Source organism: Lepus europaeus, chromosome 19 (genome assembly GCF_033115175.1).
Source record: "Lepus europaeus isolate LE1 chromosome 19, mLepTim1.pri, whole genome shotgun sequence".
Classification (NCBI taxonomy): domain Eukaryota; kingdom Metazoa; phylum Chordata; class Mammalia; order Lagomorpha; family Leporidae; genus Lepus; species Lepus europaeus.
In genome coordinates, this window is record NC_084845.1 from 12334463 (window position 1) to 12350947 (window position 16485).

At 48.4% G+C, this 16485-nt stretch overlaps 1 protein-coding gene across 1 annotated transcript; it reads left to right on the top strand.

Annotated features, from left to right (window-relative positions):
• Window positions 1-4791: 4791 nt before the first annotated feature.
• LOC133747651 (galectin-10-like) lies at window positions 4792-8183 on the top strand. Its single transcript, XM_062175975.1, has 4 exons — window positions 4792-4806; window positions 5345-5424; window positions 5946-6160; window positions 8074-8183. The coding sequence occupies exons 1-4, from the start codon at window positions 4792-4794 to the stop codon at window positions 8181-8183; spliced, it is 420 nt and encodes a 139-aa protein (XP_062031959.1).
• Window positions 8184-16485: the final 8302 nt, after the last annotated feature.

The following is a 16485-nucleotide window of genomic DNA, read 5'->3' on the forward strand; positions in this document are numbered from 1 at the left end:
GGCCATGAAATCTGGTAATGAAAAATGTGATGTAAATATCATTGAACGTAAATCCACCATGTTGACTTTTCTTCCTCCATCATCATTTTTCCTTCTTCTGGATTAATCATTTTTTAGGATCTCACAGATTTTCTTTTTTATTTTTTTGACAGGCAGTGTTAGACAGTGAGAGAGAGAGAGACAGAAAGGTCTTCCTTCCATTGATTCACTCCCCAAAAAATGGCCTCCACAGCCGGCACTGCACCAATCCGAAGCCAGGAGCCAGGAGCTTCCTCCTGGTCTCTCATGTGGGTGCAGGGCCCAAGCACTTGGGCCATCCTCCACCGTCTTCCTGGGACACAACAGAGAGCTGGACTGGAAGAGGAGCAACCAGGACAGAATCTGGCACTCCAAAGGATCTCACAGATTTTCATGACTTTAACCAAAATATCTGAAAGAGCTTTGGGAAATTCAAGGCTTATTTTAGCCTCCAGCTTGGAGGCTACACTTCAGGGCAGGCATCCCCACAGTCCGGTGTCTGTGGAAGCTGCTCATGGCAGGTGCAGGTGAACAATCACATTGTGAGCCACGAGGAAGAGAGAAAACCTAGACCCAACTAGAATTCAAATAATCAAACCTCTCATGAGAACTACCCTCTGAGGGCTCACCCCCAAAACCCAAAGACCTCCCACTGGCCCCACCTCTCACGTGTCCTCAATATACCAAATCTCCACCATTAATCCACCAAACATCAACATTAAGACATTTCAGTTTAGGCCGGCGCCGCGGCTCACTAGGCTAATCCTCCGCCTTGCGGCGCCGGCACACCGGGTTCTAGTCCCGGTCGGGGCACCGATCCTGTCCCGGTTGCCCCTCTTCCAGGCCAGCTCTCTGCTGTGGCCAGGGAGTGCAGTGGAGGATGGCCCAAGTACTTGGGCCCTGCACCCCATGGGAGACCAGGAGAGGCACCTGGCTCCTGCCATCGGAACAGCGCGGTGCGCCGGCCGCAGCACGCTACCGCGGCGGCCATTGGAGGGTGAACCAACGGCAAAAGGAAGACCTTTCTCTCTGTCTCTCTCTCACTATCCACTCTGCCTGTCAAAAAAAAAAAAAGACATTTCAGTTTAAACAACTCCATGAGTTTTGGGAGACAAGTCCTGTTGTACCCATACATCAGCTCTATCTCCTGTTTTGTTGTTGGTCTAGAGTTTACAATAGACATCTTCAGTTTATCACACACTGCCATCCAGTGATACTGGACTTCTTCACCTATAATATAGTAACCCCACAACAACAGGTTTCCATTCACCCTCTTATGCTGCTGCAATTTCATAATTTTACTCCTACCTACATTATAAACAATACAACATATTGTCACAATTTTTGTTTTAAAGATTATCATTTAAAGCAATTAAAGCTAAAAAGTCTTTTATATTTATCAACATGCTACCCATTTTCAGTGTTCAGTGTTCATTTGTATAAATCTAGGTTTTCATTTGGCATTATTTTTCTTATATGTGAAACATTTAATAAGCTTATTTTTAAAAAAGATTTATTAATTTATATGAAAGGCAGAGTGACAGAGAGGGAGAGACACAGAGAGAGAGAGAGAGAGAGCTTCCATCCACTGGTTCACTCTCCAAATCCCACAAGAGTCAGGGCTGGATTGCGCCAAAGCCAGGAGCCTAGAACTCTGTCCATGTCTCCCATCCTCCATTGTTTACCCAGGTGAATGAGTAGGACGCAGGATTAGAAGCAGAACAGCCAAGACATGAACTGGTGCTCTGATATGGGATGCCAGCATGGCAGGCAGCAGCTCAACCCATTGCACAATGCCAGCCCACAAGCTTTCTTTTTTGTCCCCAAAGACTTATTTATTTAAAATGCAGAGTTATGGGGGTAGGTGGGGGCAACAGAGACAGAGAAAGAACTTCCATCTGCTGGTTCATGTCCCCAGATGGCTGCAATAGGCAGGCTGGCCAGGTTGAAGTCAAGAGCTCAAGCAGTTGTTCAAGCACTTGAACCATCTTCTACTGCCTACCCAGGTGCATTAGCAGGAAGTTGGATTGCAGTGGAGCAGTTAGGACTCGAAAATGAATGCTCCTATGGGATGCCAGATCATAGGTGGCAGCTTAATCCACTGTGCCACAGCACCGCCCCAACCCTGAGTTTTCCTTGTAGTAAGGGTCTGTTGATGATAAATTCTGTTTTTGTTCCTTAGGGAATGAATGCCTGTATTGTGATATCTTCTTGGAATCAACATGAATTAAGTACAAGGCCAGATAATCAGAGACATCTGCCCTGCCCCAGGATGCACCCTACCCAGGACAGCTCCAGGAAGGCACAGGAACCAAAGAGGGGTTGGAATTGGCAGGTGTTTCATTCTGAGCCTCAGGTGATGCAGAAAGAAATGGGCTGAGATGCTGAATGAGTGAATCCATGACACTCACTAGGCTTTTAATCCAGCGATTAACACAGGACCAGGAGGCATCCATCCAGCTCTCAGTGCCTGCTTCTTTTACCTACAAACACAACACTAATTTCCGAGTTTAAGTGTTCAGATGACCCAGAAGTGCATGAGTCCTCACTGCCCCTAAGCAAGCAGTCAGCCTCAGCTGCTACAGAAACCATTTCCCCAAGTGTCTGCTGGTGTCTGTGTCTTCTCCTGGTACTCAGAGCTTGCTCCAGAAATACTAGCCCTGCAGCCAATGTATGCGACAATTCTTTGTCTAGGCAGTCTACAACCTGTTGGTTTTAATCTATCCCCAAGCCAGAGGAGGTCAAGGGAGCCCTTGCTGGTCAGGCACAGCAGATGGCAGACCTTACACAGGTGGGGTGCAGCCCTACGTGCAGACTGAGGCTGTGGCCTCTATAAACGGCCCCCTCAGGAGGGCTGCCTGGCTCAGCCCCAGCTGTACTGGCTTTTAGGGGAGTGAACCAGCAGAAAGATCTCTTTGTCTGTCTTGCCCTTTCTGTGGAATTCATTTTAAAATTTAAAAAAAATTTAAAAAGTGGGAAGAAGGGCACACATTTGTAAGTGGTAAATTCACCATTTATTAACTTCCTTTATTTTTTTGACAGGCAGAGTTAGACAGTGAGAGAGAGAGAGAGACAGAGAGAAAGGTCTTCCTTCTGTTAGTTCACTCCGCTAATGGCCGCTACAGCCGGCTCTGCACCGATCTGAAGCCAGGAGCTGGGTGCTTCCTCCCAGTCTCCCATGTGGGTGCAGGGCCCAAACGCTTGAGCCATCCTCCACTGCCTTCCCGGGCCACAGCAGAGAGCTGGACTGGAAGAGGAGCAACCAGGACCGAATCCGGCGCCCCAACCGGGACTAGAACCCAGGGTGCCGGCGCCACAGGCGGAGGATTATGCAAGTGAGCCACACCACTGGCCAACCACTTATTAACTTCCAATTCCAGCTTCTTGCTAGCAAGTCTCTGTAGGCAGTGGATGATGGCTTAGGTGCTTGGGGTACTGCCACCAATGTGGGAGACCAGGGTGCACTGCTTCGCTCCCAGGTTCAGCCTGGCCCAGCCCTGACATTGGTAGGCATTTGGAGGGTAAGCCTGAAGATGAAATGACCTCTGTCTCTCTGTCTATTTGCCCACCTCTCTGTGTATCTCAAATTTTCAAATAAAATGAAAACAACTTTTAAAATAAGAGTACTTTATATATATCACAGGGACACCGACACTGCTCCTGGACATCCAGGGTGATGAGAGCCATGGGGAATAAGCCCACAGGGGATACCCAGGGGCCGCTACTGTGCAGAAACCCTGCATGGAAGGAAGGGATACCATTTGATGCCTACAGTGGCCAAAAGACTTCTGCTGTCAATCCCCACAGAACCTCAGAAGGAACCCTCAAACAGTTTAATATGCAAGTGATAGCATTACTGACATGATTCATGTCAATGACGAATGAAGTCTAACACATTCCTTCCTTAAATTCCAGTTTGGGCTTTAGGATGTTCCCTCTCACCACCAAAGGGGAACTTGAGGAGGGGTCCTAGTCCTCCACCCCATCTATGGACTGCATCGTGGCTGAAGTCCCATCACCTCTGCTGCAGCTGTCTTCAGATAGGCCTGGAACCAAGGACCAGGCACATCAAAGACTAGAACTTAGGGTCTCAGCTTTCTCCCATAATCCACAGGAGAGCTAGGGGTCTGAAATTTCAAGGTACGTGGACACCCAGAGAGAAAGCGGGGGCGTGGCTAGAGCCCAGGTGTGTGAGAGACACAATCTGAGTGGCCCTCACCTGGTGCCACAGATCTTGGCAGAGCCCAGGGGCTCGGTTGGGCTAGGGGGAGGCTGGCACGAGGATGTTCTCTACCTCTGTCTCCAGGTCCTGCTGAGGCTCCATCGCCACACTCTCCCGGAAGCTCTGCGAGAGAAGAGGATTTCCTTCTGGGGCCAATGGTCTTATCCCTTGGGCCATCTCTTCTTTGTCATTGTGCAAGTGAGGAAAATGTACACCTTGCAGGTGGACCCTGCCCTGTGGGGAAAAGTCTGGGAGAGGTGTGGGGCTGGACCCACCCTCCACCGCATCACCACTGTTTGTGCCTGACCCTGGCAGCTCCTCTCTGACATATCTGCCGCATCACAGAAACAGCCCCGCACAACAGGCGTGGTTGTGATTGTGCCTGTTTCTGACACCCCAGCCCCTCACACCCTGCTGGGAAACCTTTCTCAGAAGGCTTGGGCTCAGGAATAAAACCAGAGGGCAGGGCTGGAGGACTTCCATGCAGCCAGCCCAAGAGTGCCACACCTAAGACCAGACACCCCTAGAAGAGCTGGCCCAAGAAGACAGCGATGACAGAGCAACAGGTGAGCTGAAGAGGCACAGCCTCCAGTGGTCCCGAGTCACATAAAGGAAGGAGTAGAGGAATGGGAGATTTCATGAGATGAGAACAGGAATCTTTCTTTGTTGAATGTGGTACTGAGAGTTGTGGGTGTATGGAAGAGACACCTGGATTTGACACGAGAGTGCGTGCGGATCCTGGAGCACCAACTGGTTGTTTCTAATAGAGAGCTCCATTGGGATGGCATGAAGCAGTGAATCCTGAAATCCTCCTTGTACTGGCTAAACTAAGGCAGGGAGAGTACAAATAATGGAACTCACATCTCACTGCTAGTGACAGGCAGAGTCAGGATTAGAATCTAAGTAGCCTGGCTCTTGACCCTTGATCTTAATTGAGACCCTTCTTTGGCCTTGTCACAATACAGGGACCCCTGACCATGGTGGATGGAGATAAAGGGGTTCTTCAGTTTGCCTTCTGATCTCTAATCTGCTGTACCCAGCAAACGTGTAGGAGGGGAGCCCTCACCTGCCCTGGCCCCTCTCACCCACTCCCAATTCCCACAGCAGGTCCCATACACACGGAATGTGTCCTTGTGTATTGGTTCTTCAGTGACAATCAGAGGGACACCTGCCAACTCTTTCAGGTGAGTACCGTAAGGTCCGGGGGTGGGGGTGGAGGACCACTGGGGTGGAGGAGACTGTCAGAGCTGAGGGTCGCCTCACGTCGCCTCACATCTGAGTGAAGCTAAGATCTTTCATTAGCATAGTGGTGGCAAAATGCGGGTGCAGATCCTGGAGACCCTAAGCCCCAGGTGTTGACCTGTAGTGGCTGAGCTGCAGGCAGAGCTTGGTTCTGGGAGAAGAAAGAGGTCCCTTGGAGGGATGGGGGTGGGGATGTAGCTGTTTATCAAGGGCCACAGACTTTTCAGGGAATGGGCAACCAACAGGCCCAGGTCAGTGGCTGTGGCTCATTTTTAGTCTTGGGCTAAGGGACAAGTATCTCAGCACCCTGGCAGGATGAGCCAAAACAGCCCCACAGGGACAAAGACACAGCATACCTTCCTCTCACCATGCGGAAGAGGTAGGAAAGGCTCGGCACATGTGTGGAGTGTGGGGTGTCACGGGGTGGGGGACCTGCCCAACATGCCATGTGCTTTGCCCTCAGGAAGGACCCACAGTTGCAGGTGGATTTCCACACTGGCACTAATGAGAGGTCTGACATTGCCTTCCATTTACGAGTGTACTTTGGCCACTGTGTGGTCATGAACAGCCTTCGGTGTGGGGGCTGGGACTGTGAGGTGAAATCCTCCCACATGCCTTTCATGGAGTGCAAACAGTTTGAACTGCGCATCTTGGTGCTACACAATGAGTACCAGGTGAGTGTGCCCAGGAACACCTGCTGCGCCACCTGCCTGGGTTCCCAGGCCTGACCCCGGCAGTCCTTGGTGATCATCTCCCTCAGCCACTCCTGCCCCAAGCTATGAATCTCAGAGTTCCCTCTGATTTTCTTGCCATCCTCAGTTCTTTTCCAATTCTGTTCAGGGTCAGGGTTGGCTCACAGGCCATCCTATCCACCTATCTCCTCTGGCTTCTCCCTCAACCATTATTTCTAGTTTTGCTGTTAGGTAAATGTTCATATAGCTAAATGGTTAAAATAGGCACAGGAATAAAATTATTCTATCAGTCAAAAGTAAGTCATCTCACTCCTGAACCCCATCCCTCCTCCCAGAATAACCATTGCTAGTTTCCTTCCCTTCCTTTCAGAGATGACCCATATCTACAGAAGCATGTTGGATAGCTTACACACATGTATGTATATGTGTGTGTGTGCTTGTGCACCTATGCCTATACATACACATGCTTTCATATATTTTTGAACATTTGATGGTGCATGTTTCTCTTTTTCTGCACTTAGGAGCTAGAGTTTATTAGCTGTGTAAAAAACATATCTTTAGGAAAGCACTCTTCAAGATGATACTGCTGTGTATTTTAATGAGTGAAATAATATTCCAATAGAAGGATGATCAAAACTAGAACTGACCCTTTTTGATGGGCATTCAGGTTCTTTCCAATAGTTTTCTTTCACAAATGACACTGCATTAAGGTTCTATACCACACTCTTCTCATTACCAACCTCACATTCTTTAACATTTTATTGATTCAGGAAGTGCACATTTCACTGTAAGCTGTAAGCTACTAGAAGTTATATTTATTTTTTATTCCTATTTGAGAAGCAGAGCCAGACAGAACCAAAGATCCCACACACTGGTTCACTCCCCAGATGCCTGCAACAGCCAGGGCTGGACGGAGACCAAAGCCGAGAGCTGGGAACTCAAGCCTCCCATGTGGGTGGCAGGAACTCAATTACCTGAGCCATCACCACTGCCTCCCAGGTCTGCAATCCCAGGAAGCTGGGGTCAGGAACTGGAGCCAGGTAGTAAACCCAGGCCTCTGACACGAGACATGGGCATCTCAACCAGTGTCTTGACCACTACACCATGCACCACCCCCAACATCTTCATTCCTGAGCCACTGCACTACCCAAACCTTGAAGAACACCCAGGTTGCAGTCTCTACCACCAGCAGCCCAGAAGAGAAGCTTCACCATCAGCAGTAAATGCAGGGAAGGTTTGGGGACCTGAAGTTCACGCACTCAATGAACCTGTAGTGAGCTCTACCCCTAGGGCTCGTGCTGTAGGAGACACAGGAAGTCAAGTCCCTGACCTTGGGACTCTTCTAGGGTAGAGGGGAGGCTGCGCAAACACAGACAATGCCACACAGAGTGGTAGAACTTCACCAGAGGAGTCAGCACACTCAGGAAATTGTAAGCAATTGTCCAATGTAGTCACAAAAGTTGACCTATAAAAGAAGCATGTGAGGGTGGGTGTTGAGGTACAGTGGGTTAAGCCCAACTTGTGAAGCCTGCATTCCATATCGTGGTGCCAATCCAGCTCCCTGCTAATGTGCCTGGGAGGCAGTGGATGATGGCCAGGTACTTGAGCTCCTGCCACTCATGTTGGAGACTTGGATGAAGTTCTTGGCTCCCGGCTGTGACCTGGCCCAGCCCCAGCTGTTGCAGGCATTTGGGGAGTAATCCAGCAGAAGGAAGATATCTCCTCTCTCTCTCTCTTTCTCTCTCTCTCTCTCCCTTCCTCCCTCCCTCCATCCCTCTCCATCACTCTACCTTCAAATCAATGAACCTTTAAAACAAAAACATGTGTATTGGTTCTGATATGTGATTAGTAGCTTTTGGGTGGATAGTGTAAGTACATTTTCTTCCCTCCTGCAGGTAGTGATCAACGGCCAGCACTGTTACAGCTTTGCCCACCGAGTCCACCCCGGGTCTGTGAGGATGATGCAGGTGTGGAGAGATGTCTACCTGACCTCAGTGGACGTCTGCTAGAGATGGAGGCTTCCAGACTCCCCGTGATCAAGGAAGCCCTTTCTCTATGTGACCTGTAGATTCCCAAAGCCAGCACAATGATTCCTCCTCATCTTGTTATCTATACTTGCTCAATAAAACTTCACCAACTTCATAGGATGCATTTCTTGCTTTAGACTGGAAAGAAGTAAGCGGCCATTGCCAAGAGGGCTGTGGGTTCCATGGGAGGAACTGAGGTATCAAAGAGGATAAATCTTTCTGTGACACAGAAAGTGAGTGTCAAGGTCACTGACTGACCAAGAGTACATGCCTTTGTAGGACTTATGTGTCAGACATTCTAAACCGAATTTCTGGCCGGCGCCATGGCTCACTAGGCTAATCCTCCTCCTGCGGTGCTGGCACCCCAGGTTCTAGTCCTGTTTAGGGCGCCGGGTACTAGTCCTGGTTGCTCCTCTTCCAGTCCAGCTCTCTGCTATGACCTGGGAGGGCAGTGGAGGATGGCCCAAGTGCTTGGGTCCCTGCACTCGCGTGGGAGACCAGGAGGAACACCCAGCTCCTGGCTTCAGATTGGCACATTGCTGGCCGTGGCAGCCATTGGGGGAATGAACCAACAGAAGGAAAACCTTTCTCTCTGTCTCTGTCTATAACTCTCTCTGTCACTCTCTCTCGCTGTCTAACTCTGCCTGTCAATAAATAAATAAATAAACCGCATCCCTTACCCCACTCCAGAGAACTGAACTAAGATGTTAGGCAGCTGTCTACAATATAGACAACTGATGGTTGGGGAGCAGCTTCTTAATTTGTGGAAAATCAGATGAAGTTTCTTAATTCTTTTATTAATCCAAAGGATTTTGTGTATCAACAGTTTCGGCTTTGTGCAGGATGCATCAGAAAAAAGAGGGAGATGACCAAGTTTGCCCTTGAAATGCTCAGTCCATGCAATAGTTAGAGACCCCCAGGAGTTTGAGGATTTACCTCAAAGAATCCCTTTTTTTCTGGCTTCCAAGGAATTGCAATACTTTTTCAGTTTATGTGACAGAAACTTAGGCCCCATGTTTGGAAATGAATTGTCACAAGTATTGGCCAAGGAGTAAGCACAATTCACGCACATGGATGTGGTAACCGGACTGGATCTGCTGTTGTTTCAGACAGGCACTACATCATCTCCCTGGAACACACTGGTTTCAAACAAGAAGTAGGGAGGATTTGGCAGAGCAGTTAAGGTACTGCTTGGGGCACCTGCATCCCTGATCAGAGTGCCTGGGTTTGCATTCTGACTCCACTCCTGATTCTGGGTTCTTGCTAATGCAGACGCTGGAAGGCAGCAGGTGGTGGATCAAACCCTGGGTCCGTGCCACACACATGGAAGACCCAGGCTGAGTTCCAGCTTCCTGCTTTGACCTGGCCCAGTCCCAGCTATTGTGAGCATTTGAGGAAGTGGATCTGTGGATGGGAGATCGTTTTATCTCTGCCTGTTCTCCCTCATTCTGCCTTTCAAATAAGTAAATAACTAAAAACATAGCAGGAATCAATGGTCTTTGTCAGTCTGACCAGGTGACTGGACTCACAGGAATGCTGTGCCATGTGGCTTCAGTAAGGCTGTGGCGAGGGGTTGAGTTTTCTAAAGGATCTGCTGGGCTTCCAGACAATGCTCACTCTTCGCTTGGAGTGCTAAAACACTGGGACTGGCTGGTTCTCTCTCTCCATAGCCATGTGGGACTTCCTCAATTCATGCAGTCTATTATTTATTGGACTCAATGAATGTTGATCACCAGGGGGAGCCTTCCACAAGGCTAAGCAGAGAGTGGAAGGCATCATAGGACCCAGCTTTGGGCATCACAGCTGTCACTTCTGCCACATTCTGCTGTGATACATACAGCCCAAATCAAGGGGAGTGGACACATAAGGATGCAGCAAGTGTATGGGGGGAGGGTCAACCTTGGAGGCTAGTAACTTTTCTACTCTCAGGCTGCAATAACTTACACATTTCCCACATGTCAAAATATCAACCCCCTCTAAAGAAGCCCCCAAATTAATATAATTACAGAAACAGGTTCAGGATTGAAAGCTAGGATCTCATCATCTAAATCAGGATATGCAGTGAATTCAGTATAAATTATCAGGTACAATTCCTCTCTATCTGTGCACTAAAGGACCAAGTCACCGCCATACTCACATCAAAAACACAAAACAAACAGACACAGGGAAAATGCATTTAACCTGCCCATTTTCAGAGGAGGAAACAAGAGGTGTTCAGCAGTCACTGGCCCACATCATTTGTTAAACCAGCTAGGAATGTGTCTATGTCACATGAGGTTCCACCCTCATTCTTTGGGTTCTTGCCAAGAATGGTGGCCCCTTTCCTTCTAGAAGTGCTCTGATCATTTGTTTCTTGTAAAATCTGGAGAACCCATTAAGAGAAACAAGATATTACCCCCCCAAAAAAGACCAAGGAAGATTTCAAAAAACTTCTATGAAATGGCCTCTTTGTTCACAAAGACGTTCTTGGACATCACTTTTGAGCTTAGCCTCTCACCATATCCATTGCCACAGCCTGCTCCACTCTAACCTTGCTAATGGCTATGCCTCCTGCCTAAACTCCCCCGCCCCCATGAAGTACCGACACATGGGTAATGATACACTTCAGGCCTCTCTTCATGGTTTCATCCCATACTTGAATGAAATTTCCTCCTCTCTAAACTCCTGGGTTCTGTTTAGGCACAATCTCCTTATATATTCCCCATCCCAATCTTGGTCATTTCTGTGTTTTTATAATGGATCATAGGATCCAATCTCTAGTCTGTAATTCCTTTTTTGGATAATTGGGATATTCTTTTAAATTATTTTTAAAGGCTTTATTTATTTGAAAGGCAGAGTTGAAGCACACGAGAGAGAGAGAGAGACAGAGACAGAGACAGAGACAGATATATAATCCATTCGCTGTTTCACTCCCCAAATGGCTGCGATAGCTGGGACTGGGCCAAGACAAAACCAGGAGCCTAGAACTCCATCAGAGCCTCCCACATGGGTGGCAGGGGCCCAAGTATTGGGGCCATCTTCTACTGCTTTCCTCAGGTGCCTTATCAGAGAGCTAGTTTGGAAATGGAGCAGCCAGGACTCAAACTGGTAAAAATATGGATGCTGGCATTGCAGGCAGTGGCTTAGCCTCCTGTGTCATAATGCCAGCCCCAGGAAATTATTTCTCTAAGAAAATGGAAACTATCCTAGGCTCCATTGCTTGCTGAGGAGGGCATGAGGTATATTTCATATCTGCTTGCCCCTTGGACATTTTATCTTAAAAACTACATGACCCAGGGCTGGCACTGTGGTGCATCGAGTTAAAGCCCATCTGCTGTGCTGGCATCCCATATGGGCACCATTTTGAGTTCTGGCTACTCCTCTTCCAATCCAGCTCTCTGCTATGACCTGGGAAAGCAGTGGAAGATGGCCCAAGTGCTTGGGCCCCTGTACTCATGTGGGAGACCTGGAGGAAGCTTCTGGCTCCTGGTTTCAGATCAGCCCAGCTCTGGCTGTTGCAGCCATATGGGAGTGAGTCATTGGATGGAAGACCTCTCTCTCTCTCTCTCTCTCTCTCTCTCTCTCTCTCTCTGACTTTGCCTCCCTGTAGCTCTGTCTATCAAATAAATCAAAAAATCTTTTTTTTGACAGACAGAGTGGATAGTGAGAGAGAGAGACAGAGAGAAAGGTCTTCCTTTGCCGCTGGCTCACCTTCCAATGGCCGCTGCGGCCGGCGCATCATGCTGATCCAAAGCCAAGAGCCAGGTGCTTCACCTGGTCTCCCATGCAGGTGCAGGGCCCAAGGACTTGGGCCATCCTCCACTGCCTTCCTGGGCCATAGCAGAGAGCTGGCTTGGAAGAGGGGCAACCGGGATAGAATCCGGCGCCCCGACCAGGACTAGAACCCGGTGTGCCGGCGCCACAAGGTGGAGGATTAGCCTGTTAAGCCACGGCACCGGCCCAAAAAATCTTAAAAAACAAAAACAAAAAAAGAAAAGTACACAACCCTACAAGGTGGCCCTGCTAGACAAGCAAGCAGTAACTTTCCTTGGATGACACACATCAGCTCAGTCCACTTTATGTGGACCATCTGTTACATTCATCTTCATCTCAAGTCCTTTTTTCCTGTGCTCATGGTGTCCAGTAATAATACCTGAAATACCAAGATAGGACATAGGGAATCCAGGAGTCAGTGGTCAACAAAGAATATTTGAGGGGCCGGCACCATAGGTTAATCCTCCACCTGCAGTGCCAGCATCCAATATGGGTGCTGGTTCTAGTCTAGGCTGCTCCTCTTCTGATCCAGCTCTCTGCTATGGCCTGGGAAAGCAGAAGATGGCCCAGGTCCTCGGGCCCCTGCACCCGCATGGGAGACCCAGAAGAAGCTCCTGGCTCCTGGCTTCAGATTAGCACAGCTCCAGCCATTGCGGCCATTTGGGGAGTGAGCCAGCAGATAGAAAATCTTTTTCTCTGTCTCTCCCTCTCACTGTCCATAACTCTACCTCTCAAATAAATAAATAAATAAAGAATATTTGAAGTACCTCTGGGAACTTCCCAACAATGTTCTCAATCCAGATTCCTGTTCTTCTCTTATAAAATAGGGCATTTATCAGGCCGGTGCCATGACTCAATAGGCTAATCCTCTGCCTGCGGTGCTGGCACACCAGGTTCTAGTCCCAGTCGGAGCGCCGGTTTCTGTCCCGGTTGCCCCTCTTCCAGTTCAGTTCTCTGCTGTGGCCCGGGAGTACAGTGCAGGATGGCCCAAGTCCTTGGGCCCGGTACCCTCATGGGAGACCAGGAGAAGCACCTGGCTCCTGGCTTTGGATCAGCACGGTGCGCCGGCCACAGCGGCCATTAGGAGGGTGAAAATAGGGTAAAGGAAGACCTTTCTCTCTGTCTCTCTCTCTCTCTCTCTCTCTCTCACTGTCCACTCTGCCTGAAAAAAAAATAGGGCATTTATCAACAAACGATTTCCTTTCTCAAAGGTTCTTGACTTCTCTTATATATTTTCTTCAAAAGAAAAGGTTTTGAGGACAGTGTTGTGGCACAGCAGGTTAAGCCACTTCCTGCATCGTGGGCATTCCATTAGGAGCACTCGTTCAAATCCTGGATGCTCCACTTCTGACCCAGCTCCCTGCTGATGAGCCTGGGAAAGCAGCAGAAGATGGCCTAGTACCTGGGCCCCTGTACCCACATGGGAGCCCGGATGGATTCTGGCTCCTGGCTTGGACTTGGCCCAGACTCACTTGAGGAGTGTACCAGAGAATGGAAGATCTCTTTCTCTCTGTGTATGTCCATCTCTGTGCAACTCTGCCTTTCAATAAATAAATCTTCTTAAAAAAATAAATTCTGCCCTATAATGATACAAAGTCCCCAAGGCTATTTGACCTCTGTGGTGCTGTCCGTGGTGCTGACTAATGATGGGTCTGACCCTCGCTTCCAAGTGAGAAGGCACGGCAAAATAACAGGATTTTTGGCTCAAAATAACTATGATGAGCACAAATTTACCTGGAATTTTCTGAAGCAAAATTTATGAGTTGTTTGATTTTTCTAGCAGTCTTACGCAAAAGAACTTAAGACTAGAGAATTACTTACTTTTTACAACATTCCATATGTGAATCATTAAATAATTAGTATAATAGTCTACCTTTATTTCTCATGTATTTAGGAAGAATCTGTTATAGAAGTTGCTCTTATATTCATTTGTATGAAACCACAAAGGGAAAACAGACTACACTCCACACAATGGTCTCACAAACTGTATATTAAGATAGATGGGAATCTCCTTATCCTTTCCCTCTCAAAAGAGACACAACACCAATATACACCCCAACTGCCAGTATCTTCACCCGTGTCTTCAGATCTTTTTCTGGATCTATATAAATCCATGGTGTGCTAGTCAGCTTTCTGTTACTACAATGAAATACCTGAGGCAGCTAACTTATAAAGAGAAAAGTTTATTTAGCTCACAGTTCTAAAGGTGCATAGTCCAATGTCATGTAGTCCCCACTGGTTTAGTCTCTGATGATGGCATCCTTGCTGGCAAAGCCCTAGAATGACACAGAACATCACATGGCAAGAGGTGAGAGTGCATGTGTCTGTCTGTATCTCTCTATCTCCCCAAGCTGTAGTGGCCACCTGGGGAGTTAACAAGTTGATGGAAGATACACTGCTCTATCTCACACTCTATGCCTTTCAAATAAGTGAATCTTCTTTATAATTGAAAAACTATAATGAAAGCCATAAATTGTGAAATATATCATGAATACAAAACATATATACCTGAAATAAAATAAATAAAACATACATGTAACCATCACCAAGCTTCAGAAATTGATTATTTATTTGAAAATGCTTAGGAGGCCCTCCCCAGTGCCTCTCACAGCCTGATCACAGGTGAATCCAACCGAATGTGCTTATTGCTCACAGCTTTTATTTATAGTTTTACCATCTATCTATGTCTCCACAACAATTAGAAAACTTGAGCCAGGATTGTGTGCAAAGGGTTAATCCTCTGTATGCAATGTTGGCATTCCCTGTGAGCAAAGGTTCAAATCCTGGCTGCTTCTTTCCATCCAGTTCCTTCCTAATTTGCCTAGGAAAGAACAGAGGATGGCCTGAGTACCCAGGCCCCTAATGCCCATGTGAAAGACCGAGATGGAGTTCCTGGTGCCTAGCCCTAATGGTTATGGCCATCTGGGGAGTGAACCAGTGGGTGAAAGATTCTCTCTCTCTCTCTCTCTCTCTCTCTCTCTCTCTCTCTCTCTCTCTCTCTCTGCCTTTCAGATAAATAAATATTTTTTAAAGATTTATTTATTTATTTGAAAGTCAGAGTTACACAGAGAGGAAAGGCAGAGAGAGAGAAAGAGAGAGGGGAGAGAGAGAGAGAGAGAGAGAGAGAGAGAGAGAGAGAGGTCTTCCAGCCAATGGTTCAATCCCCAGTTGGCCACAACGGCCGGAGCTGCGCCGATCCGAAGCCAGGAGCCAGGAGCTTCTTCCGGGTCTCCCACATGAGTGCAGGGGCCCAAGGACTTGGGCCATCTTCTACTGCTTTCCCAGGCCATAGTAGAGAGTTGGATTGGAAGTGGAGCAGCCGGATCTTGAACTGGCACCCATATGGTATGCCGGTGCTTCAGGCCAGGGCGTTAACATGCTGCACCACAGCGCCAGCCCCATAAACAAATATTTTTTAAAAATAAATACAAATGGGGCCAGCACCACGGCTGACTAGGCTAATCCTCTGCCTGTGGCGCCAGCAACCCGGGTTCTAGTCCTGGTTGGGGCACCGGATTCTGTCCTGGTTGCTCCTCTTCCAGTCCAGCTCTCTGCTGTGGCCCAGGAGTGTAGTGAAGGATGGCCCAAGTGCTTGGGCCCTGCACCTGCATGGGAGACCAGGAGGAAGCACCTGGCTCCTGGATTCAGATCGGTGCAGCACGCCAGCTGTAGCAGCCATTTGGGGGGTGAACCAACAGAAGGAAGACCTTTCTCTCTGTCTCTCTCTCTCTCTCACTCTCACTGTCTAACTCTGCCTGGCAATAAATAAATTAATTAATAAACAAACAAACACAAATGGAAAGAATGGGAGACACTTGGACTAGTGGTTAATTTACCACTTGGGATGCCCTCATTCCAAATCAGAGTCTGGTTTGAGTCCCAGCTCCTTCACTTCCAATTCTAGCTTCCTGCTAACGTGCTTCTGTGAGCCAGTGGGTTCCTGCCACCAATGTGGGAGATCGGAGTGCACTGCTTGGCTCCCAGCTTCAGCCTGGCCCAGCACAGGCTGTGTTAGGCATTTGTGGGGTAAGCCAGAAGATGGGAACGCCAGGTGTCTGTGTGTACATGTGTGCATGCACCTATGCCTTCCAAATAAAATGAAAATAACTATTAAGAGTGCTTTATATTAGCCGGCGCTGTGGCTCACTAGGCTAATCCTCTGCCTTGTGGCACTGGCACACCGGTTCTAGTCCCGGTCGGGGCACCGATCCTGTCCCGGTTGCCCCTCTTCCAGGCCAGCTCTCTGCTGTGGCCAGGGAGTGCAGAGGAGGATGACCCAAGTGCTTGGGCCCTGCACCCCATGGGAGACCAGGAGAAGCACCTGGCTCCTGCCATCGGATCAGCGCGGTGCGCCGGCTGCAGCGCGCCTACCGCAGCGGCCATTGGAGGGTGAACCAATGGCAAAAAGGAAGACCTTTCTCTGTGTGTCTCTCTCACTGTCCACTCTGCCTGTCAAAATTTTTTTTAAAAAAAAGAGTGCTTTATATTTATCACAGGGACATCCACTGCTCATAGATGTCCAGTGTATGTG

What these genes read in the sequence shown, in the direction of transcription:
- LOC133747651 (XM_062175975.1), top strand. An exon ending in ACACCTGCCAACTCTTTCAG is followed by an intron (nt 5,425 to 5,945) that starts GTGAGTACCGTA and finishes CTTTGCCCTCAG; the next exon opens with GAAGGACCCACAGTTGCAGG. An exon ending in ACACAATGAGTACCAGGTGA is followed by an intron (nt 6,161 to 8,073) that starts GTGTGCCCAGGA and finishes TCCTGCAGGTAG; the next exon opens with TGATCAACGGCCAGCACTGT.